This window comes from Idiotropiscis lumnitzeri, chromosome 13, assembly GCF_059441095.1.
Source record: "Idiotropiscis lumnitzeri isolate Australia: NSW breed Sydney's pygmy pipehorse chromosome 13, RoL_Ilum_1.0, whole genome shotgun sequence".
In the NCBI taxonomy this organism is placed as follows: Eukaryota; Metazoa; Chordata; class Actinopteri; order Syngnathiformes; family Syngnathidae; genus Idiotropiscis; species Idiotropiscis lumnitzeri.
The window spans coordinates 21,218,836-21,228,137 of record NC_142403.1 but is presented as its reverse complement, the minus strand read 5'-3'; the positions used below and the strand labels follow the sequence as shown (position 1 = coordinate 21,228,137).

The 9,302-nt window shown below is 48.1% G+C and overlaps 1 protein-coding gene across 2 annotated transcripts; it reads left to right on the top strand.

Annotated features, from left to right (window-relative positions):
- Nucleotides 1-4,263: 4,263 nt before the first annotated feature.
- On the top strand, nucleotides 4,264-7,515 carry mafaa (MAF bZIP transcription factor Aa). 2 transcript variants are annotated; one of them, XM_088313131.1, is made up of 2 exons: nucleotides 4,264-5,984; nucleotides 6,059-7,515. In XM_088313131.1, the coding sequence occupies exons 1-2, from the start codon at nucleotides 5,074-5,076 to the stop codon at nucleotides 6,084-6,086; spliced, it is 939 nt and encodes a 312-aa protein (XP_088169257.1). In that variant the 5' UTR covers nucleotides 4,264-5,073; the 3' UTR covers nucleotides 6,087-7,515. The 2 variants fall into 2 exon arrangements, with proteins under 2 accessions (XP_088169257.1, XP_088169258.1); XM_088313132.1 differs by having other exon boundaries at nucleotides 4,264-6,138.
- Nucleotides 7,516-9,302: the final 1,787 nt, after the last annotated feature.

The following is a 9,302-nucleotide window of genomic DNA, read 5'->3' as shown; positions in this document are numbered from 1 at the left end:
CGTTGACTTGTGCAACATTTTTATGCTTTCATGGTTGTCGCTTGTTTGAGTGCAACTTCCTGACCAAATGTCAAGCTGGATTTTTGTCTTTTGCTTTTGTTTGTTTCGACCTTCGAAAGAGGCCACCTTTTGAGTTGGCGGCCATTTGCAAGAATTCTGCTCATTTTCTTTTCTTTATTTTGAACTTTTCCGTCCTTAATCAGTCGATGTTCTTTGTGTTTGGTGCCAAACCAGCTTGGACTGTTTTCATCTTCACGTTCGTTAGGAGGCCGCTTGTTGTTTTGCGCGCTCACGAGAAACATTTTTTGTGTTTTGTTTGTTTTGTGTTGCACTTTTTACAATAATTGAGCTGCTCGGCCTTCCCAAAATCAACTTCTTGCACTGTACGTTTTTTTCGGTTTGTAATTTGAGGAGACTACTTTTGATTTCTCCACTTTGCTTTCACATGTCTTAAATTGTTCCGTTTTTTTTTTTTCATGTCAAATTGTGGACGATTTCTTGATCGGCTGGCAAACGCTTTCGAGTTTAGCCGATTCCTCGTGCACGAAAGGCGAAGCCGCCTTGTATTGCATTGCCGACATAAATTGAGTGGAGGAAGGATTATGTCCGTCATCTTTGTCTTTAGAATGGTTGGGGAAAAAACTGCTTTTTGACAAATCGCATCCAATTTGAACTCAGTTTTGTGTGTACGAAGCATCCAAAGCGTGGAAGTTTCCTATTTGAAATGGTGACATGGTTTCATCCAGTGGCCTCTTGGACTTTTTATTGGTGTGTGATTGAAATGCCAAGTCATTTTTCATCTCTTTTGTGGCGTCTTCCTGTCGGGCTCCTTCTTCTTCTTCACTTGAGCGATGGACAAATGACTGAGTGGCCAACATGCGGCGCAGGAAAGCCTCCACACAGGCACCCATCACTCCTCTCACTTTTGTTCTCCCGCCTTTTCCTCCTCCTCTCCCGCCCGAAAGACACAAATGTCTTAAAGACAGATGCGGGCTTCTTCTTGTCTAAAAGCCGCAATAGGAGCTGCTGAGCTTGGCAAACTGCGATTAAGATCAATAATTAATTTTTCCTCTTTTTTGTGATAAAAATATGTTTGATGGTGAAGACGCAAAAGAGAAATCTCATCAGTTCATAAAGACTTTAGGAGACAATATCGGAAAGGTCAAGTGTGAAGCGCGTGTGCGTGTCACGGTTCATGCGTGTGTGAGTAGTTTCTCTCCACGTCTTTACTTTCAGAAAGATGAACAATTATTTGATATGAGACTGTCACTGTTCTGCCGTGACGCACAGCAAAGCCATTTCAACGCTTTTGATCGGTCGCTGAAGTGTAAAAGTAACACCCGCTCGTTTCAATCAAAATTAGAAATGAATAACAAGCGTCACCACGATAGAAACGCGTCGCATTTGACGCCGTTTATGGTCATCATCATCATCACAGCTTTCCTCTTTGCAATCATGGTCGCGGCGTGCGACGGCTCGCCAATTGGCGTTTAATTGATGCCTATGATAAATTTGTTGAAAATTTTGATTCGTAAAAACATACGAGAGCTGCTTCTTCTACTTCTGCTGCTGCTGCAGTTGAGTTGCTGTTGCAAAAAATGTTTGCGGATTGGAAAAACACATTTGGCAGCGTTGAAATCGGGAAACCACGCTGACCTTTGTTGTCCGGGATTTTCCGGAACGCCCATCGCGCTTCCGCCGCAAAGGTCGTTTACGTTTTGTCGATTTGTTGAAGAAAAAAATGTTGCCGTGTACGCTATATGCAAGACAAGCGCTTTCAAGTTCCCCAATATTTGTGGTGGCATTTTTTTTTTTTTTCTTGACCAACAAACGCGTCGTCTATGAGTCATGCTTCCAAGGGCTCAAGCTCCTGATCTCTCCACGCCGATTCGTCTGCTGCTGCGTTAGCACGCGCGCGGACCTGCGATAACTGGCGCCGAGCCACCTCCTGCACGCCGTGGGCGGCGTGGGGAGCGTGGGGAGGGGCCACCTCACCTCCCCGCCAAGTCGGCCTCCTCAGAGCCCGGCGCCCCACCCGTCCTGCGGCGTGCTCATTGACGTCCGTTTCGCTTAAACCGTCACAAGTGCACTCGCAGCAAAGTCCCGACGTGAATAGGCACAAAGAAAGGCCTGACGTTCCCGAAAAAAGTCTCAAGCTATGGGCTGCAGTCACTCGCCTTCCCCTCGCAACAATGAGCGGACCTCAGGCGAGCTTCTTAACTGGGCCTTTTCAATGCGGACTGCTTAGCTGGGCAAGCGCGCACCCCGGCTCTTGCTTAGGAAAAAAAAAAATCAGTTAATGACGCTGAGCACCTAAACTCGAAACACCTTGATATGATTTCCTTTCATTTTGTGCTCAGCAGCAGATTTTGCACGAGTGAAGCGAGGCGGCGTCCGTTTTGCCGCCAGCAGGTCCGATTGGAAGTTAAGCTGGGCAGCTGCGCAAAGTTTTCACATTCGAGCAAGTTCAACTTCTCACCACCTGTTTTGACCGCCGGCGGGTTGTTGTTGCGTACGTTTCCGAGCTGTCAAGTTATTGTAAATCTGTGCAACCTTCCCACTTGAAAGACGTACATTCTCCGTTTTATTCAATGATCGAACAACAGATTTTCCTTTTTTCTTTTTAACATTCTTTTGTTTGACATTGCGTCAAGACGTTTCCGTCCTTACACGAGTCGGAGGCAGTCAGGTGCAGGAAGTGCATTGAAAGGTTTTAATTTCTATGTCCTGTTTCTTTTTTTGTCCTCAACAAATGAAGCTGTCACTCTTTTCATGGCGTATCGTTCAAAATGGATTAGTTTCTTGCAGTTGTCCTTTAATTAGAAAAATATGCACGCTAAAAATTGGATGATTTCAAATATTTCTCTATTCTCAATCATGAAATCTTTTAACTGTCAAATTCCATTTATCGTGCAACTACAGCGTCATAAACTGAGGCGGGCACTAAAGAGTTAATTCAAAGCGAGCAAGAAAACGTATTTGAAATGAAATCCCATTGCTCCTCTCATTTCCATTCGCTCGCATTTGCTTTGGACTTGAAATGCAGAGTTTTTTGTAAGAAGTCGTGCCATTTATTGATTTCGAGGCGATTTGTGGCGCCCCCTAGCGGGCAGGGCGCCCTTCGCATCTGCCTGCGCGTCGTTGCGGGCTGATGAAAAGACAAAAGAGGTCGGAGGCAGCAGCCCCATCCCAGTTGAGGTTCTCCTCCCCCGGTGCTCATCACCGGTATCGACCACCCCCCCCCCCCCCCCCCTCCCCGCCCCCCAGCGCGCGCGCGCCCAGGCTGCAGACGCGCGCGGCGGGGCTTAACGACGCGTCGATCCTTGCAGATGCAATTTGTGCTTAATTGCGAATGAAAAGCCTGCCGACCACCGGCGGGACCATCCAATCATACTTAAGCCGCGCACAGCCACCGCGCGGCCTCCTCACTGACTCGCGGAAATGCGAATTGATTTTTGGCCGAGGGGAGCGCGGCCTTCAATCGATCAGTGATTGATAGATTGGCTGCAGCTCTCCCACGCGGCGATGCGAGACAGAATAAAGCTAATAAACACGAGCATCTTCAATTAACACTTCAAATTTCAATGTTTTTTTTCCCTCTTTACATTTTCCAATTTATAGGCATACCGTTGCATGCCTTTTAAATGAATTGGGGTTGACACGAAGCCATTAGCAGCCTGACACGCCCTCCAAAATGGCCATTAAAAGAATTAAAAACACCTTTCTCTTGCACATTCAACAAAAAAATGGAGCATTATCACTTTTGCGATTTATTAGAAGGCCGCGAGTCATAGATTCTTCAGGCAATTCTAAGGTTTTTTATGTCAGACGCAAATGTAATGTCAGTCACGTGTGACGTTTTCATGTTTAAAAAAAAAAAACACAGTAACTATGCACTTTTGTCCCCAAAACCGAACCATGAATGTCGCGGGCTGTCTTCACTTTGCGCATCAGTGACTGTTGGCCAAACTCTGACGACTCAAACGGGAACATTTGTCTCACTTTTTTTTTTTCATGCAGTTTTCTTGTTTCCGCGTCGTTGCTCTTTGAAAGTATTTCGAAACGGTTTACCTGCCGCGAGGCAGCACCTGCTCGGTCCTTTTGTACCTGTTCTGGTGGTTCGGCTCTGTTCGGCTGCGCTCGGACGCCGCCGGTGTGCGCGGATGCTTCCGCGCCATTGAACGTGTGCGCTCGCCTCCCATTGGCTCGTCACGCGTCTCGAGTGGGAGGGCCGCGCTGCCTTTATAAGTGCACGTTGCCTGTCCGCGCCTCAGAGTGTCACTGCGTGTTGGCACCGTCACGCACACACGCGCGCGCGCTCACACGCACACAATTTGCCGAAGGCTCGAGAGAAACGAATTAAAAAGTGGAATTTCTCACTTCCTGCCTTCAGTCTGCGCAGTGGGACCAAACCTGTAAGTAGAACGCTGCGTGCATGTCAGAACTGGGCTGAGCACGACCCGGGACCAGATTGTGCTGTCCCAGCAAGGAGAACATCAGCTCCAAGCGAAAGTTTGCGGACCTCTGCACAGTGGACTCGTGAGGACTTTTTACGCTCGGCGGCCCGTGCACCGATTTGACTGTCACAAAGTTTGATTCCGAGCCACTCCTTGCCGGACTTGAGCTTCATTTGGCGAAGAAGGATATCCGAGAAAGCGACCGAGTCGCCGAGGTGAAGCAAGGACAAGGCAGGTTGCCGTTTCCAAATTCATCGGCTTCAAGTTTCAGCCACCGGAGCGGGAGGGGGGGCGTGGGGGGGGCTCCCGGTATGAAATTGTGCATTTGACCCGGGATAAGTTGTCAACGAGAAGAGAACGCGGACGCCAACTGGCAGGTGGACAAGTTGATTTCCATGCATGCGTACATCCAGGCCGCTATAAATAAACGTTGGCTGAGGGTCGAGCAGCGCGAAGAAGTTTGTGCCCCCCATCGGCAGGAGCAGCTCGACACGGCGAGCGTGCGCGTTCCAGCCCTCGCTAAAAATAGGCCCGGCCGGCGTGTTGAGTTCTCGCTCGCGACAATTTGCCCAACGTCGCTTTGGCTGTGAGGGGGGGCGCCGTCGCATGGACTGACATGGCCACCGAGCTCGCCATGAGCGCTGAGCTGCCCAACAGCCCGCTCGCCATCGAGTACGTCAACGACTTCGACTTGATGAAGTTCGAGGTGAAGAAGGAGCCCCCGGAAGCGGAGCGCTACTGCCACCGGCTGCCGTCGGGCTCGCTGTCGTCCACGCCCATCAGCACGCCGTGCTCGTCGGTGCCTTCCTCGCCCAGCTTTTGCGCCCCGAGTCCCGGCGCGCAGCCGAACCACCAGAGCGTCTCCAGCGGCGTGGCCAGCACCGGCGGGGGCGGCAATCACAGCAGCGGGGCCAAGCCTCAGCTGGAGGACCTGTACTGGATCCCCAGCTACCAGCACCACATCAACCCCGAGGCGCTCAATCTGACCCCGGAGGACGCGGTGGAGGCCCTCATCGGCAACGCGCACCACCACCACCACCACCAGGCCTACGAGGGCTTCCGCGGCCAGCAGTACGCCGGCGAAGACCTGTCGGCGGCCTCGGCGGCGCACCACCACCACCATCAGGCCCACCACCACCACCATCACCACCACCACCACGTGCGCCTCGAGGAGCGCTTCTCCGACGAGCAGCTGGTCAGCATGACCGTGCGCGAGCTCAACCGGCAGCTGCGCGGCTTCAGCAAGGAGGAGGTGATCCGGCTCAAGCAGAAGCGGCGCACCCTGAAGAACCGCGGCTACGCGCAGTCGTGCCGCTTCAAGCGCGTGCAGCAGCGGCACATGCTGGAGACGGAGAAGTGCACGCTGCAGAACCAGGTGGAGCAGCTCAAGCAGGACGTGGCGCGCCTGGCCAAGGAGCGGGACCTTTACAAGGACAAGTACGAGAAGCTGGCCAGTCGGACCTTCAGCGCCGCGACTGGGCCCCCCAGCTCCAGAGATCCCAGCGGGAAACCGGCCGACTTCTTCATGTGAGACTGTCACACGCTCGCTTGGTTTGCGGCGCCTTGCTGTAAAGTCCTCCGTTTGGTTTTTTCCTTTCCAGGTCGGCGCTCCCAATCGGCGCATTGTGAGTCTGAAAACTTGACGTCCAACCTGCTCCACGATCAAGTCTTAAGTGACATTCGGCGGGACACGTGCAGCGGAGTGGGGGGGGGGGGGACACTCGAGACTGAAGCCGAAAAAAAAGCAAAAGCAAAAGCAAACCAACACACAGAAGCGTTTTTTTTTCTCATCTTGCAACCCAGCATGCAGGACATGTTTGGTCACCTCCTGTTCCCACGTGTCTGGTCAGCATGCAGCTTCGATCTTCATCCTCACTTCATGCGCAAGGCCTGCAAGATGTTTCGCCACAATTGCAACGCGAGGGCTGCAAGGACTCAAAAGAAACACAATCTGCTAATCGCCAGAAAAAAAAAAAGTATTTAACGGCTATTTTCAATCCATTTTTCTAAAGACATTTGCTGAGCCAGATTTTAGACTGTATTTATTTCCAAGTGTACATAAAATGTAGAGAAGACAGTATCGTGTTTATTTTACATGCTCCCTTTTTTAAAACAAAAGGAAAAGAAAGGACGAAAAATCAATAGCGTTTGTTGCTCGGATGCTTCAAACATGTCTTAATCACAAATGTTTGGATGTTTCAGCATGCAAATCGTCTCTTTGTGTCGACTGGAAGACAAACGAAGGCCGATTACGCAGCACTTACAACGATTTTTATTTTTTTAAACGAAGCTCACTTTTTTTCTAGGTCGCAAAAATCATATTTAAATTGTTACGCAACCTCCTTGCTTCTGTGATGTCATTTCTGCTTTCGCTAAAAACACCAACTGGCGATTCAAATGTGATTTTCCTTTTCAACTTTATTTGATTTATTTGTATTTTTGCAAACGAAAAAAGTTTATTGAACCGTTTCATTCAGAAGATGTCGCGTCTGATCATCGGACGATGCTTGAAATGTTTTCTTTTCGGCAACTTGTCCTTTTACTCAAATTGGACTAAATCAACAATTTGTTGACTTGTCAATAATCATTTTTCACTTGCTCAATTTTGTGCGCAAGTTTCCGCTGCTCTGCTGAGCGCAAAGCTGCTAATGAGCATTTGAAATTCAAATGAAAAAAAAGAGACCCTGTTCATGTGACTTGAATATAATCGTATATTTTTCCAATATATTTTCCTTTGTCTTTATTTAATTTATCCGGCCAACAACCCGCTTCCTCTTCGCCAAAACATTTCAGTCGCTGTTTTTTCAGCAGTAAATCAGTCTTAAAAAAAAAACCAAACGAGCCCAATTCCTGACTTGATCCTCATCAATATTAGCGAGATTGATGGGAAAATTAAGTAACAAAGTTCTGCACAGTGCTCCTGATGTACATCTGTAAATAGTTTCTATATTTATTCAATCAACGTGTCCGAAAGTGTCAGCAAGTGGAACGGCAACAAAATGGAACGTTGTTGAGCATCTTCTTTTCATAATGTTTAATAAAAAGACGTGTTCAAATGTTGTCAAACTGCTGCTGTCCTCATTCTTAACAAATCGCACTTGAGCTTCAAAATGATTATTTTTCTCGTCCGAATTCCTAAATGTGCCCATTTTGCCGCCCGTTAAGCCAAGAAAATGCTTGAATGTTCTTTAATGATATTTTTTCACATTCACAATTCGTTTATCAATTATATGGCCCACGAATCGACGATGAAATGATTGCAATAAGCGGATAATGACATGGTCGAAAAGAAAAAAACGTGTTGCTTTTCTTTCCCCTTTGACGCGGTTTATTTCCTTCTGATTTATTCTCGACTACAAAAATTGACCCGCTCAGCGTGTTGCCGTGTTTGGAGCGTCTCTTTCTTTCTTTTTTATTTATTTTTAATTTGTTTTTTTCTTGTTCTTTTTTCTTGTGTGACGCTTTCGCTGCTGATAAGAAATGTTTGAAATGGCTCAAGGCCGCTCTCGTCCCTGCGCGTGCACATGCACGATCTGGTCGGAGTGTTTGCAGCCGCAGCGGCTCTCGCGCGTGCCAGCCGGCCTGCGGTTGCTTCGTCGCCCGCCGACGGTTGGCCCATCTCGGAAATGGACCTTTTCGTGAGAAATGCCAATGGCGATTCGCGTGCGTGTGTGACGTGTCAGTGGCGAACTTCAACTGCAGCGGGGCCGCAGATGCCGAACCTCAGACGGGGTTGCCTGCACTTGAACGCATCATGAGCAGCCTTCTGTGACGATCGTGCACGCGACTCTTGGCGAGCATTGTGCACGCGCATCGCCGGTTGAATGTCAAGTCGTCATCGGAAACGTCGACGTTTATTTGATTTAATAAATTCAAAATCGTCTCGGCAGAGGGAAAAAGGAAAAGCACAATTGTGGCAATTTATTGTTTCCCTAAAATGGACTTTGCCACGTCATCTATCATTTTTTAGTTGAATGTTAACTCTGCGTGCCTTATTTATTCTCACCAATGTTTATATTCGTGCTCAATTGCTCTTATTATTTAAAAAATCACTTTATTCCATGTATGAATATTCTCCAAAATTCTCAGCACTCATCATCGTCAGACAAGTTAAATTGCTGATGAGCCAAACTTTTTTTTTTAGTAACTCTGAACTTCGACTCGATTTAAAAATGTTTACTTGCCATCTCTCCGGCTTGTCAACTTCTCACTTCAAATGTTTCCACTTTGTGCTGACTCGTGCACAATTATGTGCTGACTCGTGCACAATTAGGAGCGACGTGACAAACGTCAGCGAGTCAAAGAGAATCTTTGGATGGTTCACCTTGCAAACGTTTTATGCTGCTGACACACTCGAGAGCGAACTTGACGTGAGTGCGTTCGAGTCGCGCATCGGCTGCTTGAAATCGGAAAAATCGCCTTTTTATCGGAAGGAGACAAAAATCAGGCGATAAAAACCGGGCTGACTTCTGCAGCGTGAGAGGAAAGTGGCAAGTGCGTGTGTGTGTGTGTGTGTGTGTGTAGGATTTCCCACAGTCAGCATCTCTTTTCCTCTGCATGAAGACACGCACACGCGCACGTGCACGCGCTCACACGCGGAGCTGCACGACTTCTTCTCCAATGGAAATCCTCCGTCAACACAAACAGAACGAACATTTCATCCGATACAAAAAAAATTGATTTGTAAAGCGCTTCAAGCTTTCTGGACAAAAAGACGTTCATAAAAATTGCGGACAACATTTGGGCAAAGTGGACAACAAACTTTTGAAGTGAGGCAATTGTATTTTTTTTCTAATATTTTGCAAATATTTGCAGTTTTGCTGCACAACAAGCAAATTGTTGTGA

Excerpts from the sequence above, each read along its gene's own strand:
- mafaa (XM_088313131.1), top strand. The coding sequence starts at position 5,074 with ATGGCCACCGAGCTCGCCATGAGCGCTGAGCTGCCCAACAGCCCGCTC. Across the intron at positions 5,985-6,058 it reads AAACCGGCCGACTTCTTCAT|GTCGGCGCTCCCAATCGGCG; the intron begins GTGAGACTGTCA and ends TTTCCTTTCCAG.